Source organism: Mycetomoellerius zeteki, unplaced genomic scaffold, assembly GCF_001594055.1.
Source record: "Mycetomoellerius zeteki isolate Tzet28-1 unplaced genomic scaffold, Tzet1.0 scaffold508, whole genome shotgun sequence".
Classification (NCBI taxonomy): domain Eukaryota; kingdom Metazoa; phylum Arthropoda; class Insecta; order Hymenoptera; family Formicidae; genus Mycetomoellerius; species Mycetomoellerius zeteki.
Genome location: NW_017257510.1, coordinates 1 through 561, shown reverse-complemented (window position 1 = coordinate 561; position 561 = coordinate 1). Strand labels below are relative to the sequence as shown.

At 52.8% G+C, this 561-nt stretch overlaps 1 protein-coding gene across 1 annotated transcript in view; it reads right to left on the bottom strand.

Annotated features, from left to right (window-relative positions):
- Positions 1 to 489, bottom strand: part of LOC108727555 (uncharacterized) — a 4,148-nt gene extending 3,659 nt beyond the window's left edge. Inside the window, exon 1 of the mRNA XM_018455709.1 lies at positions 417 to 489. Within this exon, the coding sequence (XP_018311211.1) occupies positions 417 to 489 (73 nt within the window). The remainder of the gene's footprint in view (positions 1 to 416) is intronic.
- Positions 490 to 561: the final 72 nt, after the last annotated feature.

Genomic DNA, 561 nt, shown 5'->3' with positions numbered 1-561 from the left:
CCCCACGCAGGCGAGAAGGACACGGCGAGGCCGGCGAGGCGATGGGGGACACAACCCCCGACACGCACGAGCCCGCGCCCCCTCCCCCCCGGGCCGAGCGGGGAGACCAACGGAGACACCCGCGAAGGTTCCACATTAGTGACGAAATCTAGCGTTAAATTCCTGATCATAGTCATAGTGGTCATTGTATGTTGGGGATTGCTGTGAAAAATAATTCTCTGAAAAGTCGGGATAGATAGTTGAGCCCCCGTCCCCAGGAGGAGAGGGGGGAGGCCCAAACATATTGCTTAGAATCTTGACTAACCTGATAACAAAATTGAAGATGCAAGGCCAGTTGCCGTTCTGGAAATGTGTGATGATCTCTGAGATCAAAAGAATAAGCTCCGCGGCGTCAGGGGCCGTTCCACTGGATTTACCTGTCCTAGTTGAGTTCGATCGAGTTCCAGTGTTACCGTGGAAAGCAACACCGTTGCCAGAAATACTGGGCATCCTACCATTAGCTTCGCTCAAATTGTTGTGGAGCTCTTCGAGATTATGTTGCGAATTCTGTCTTTGCGGATG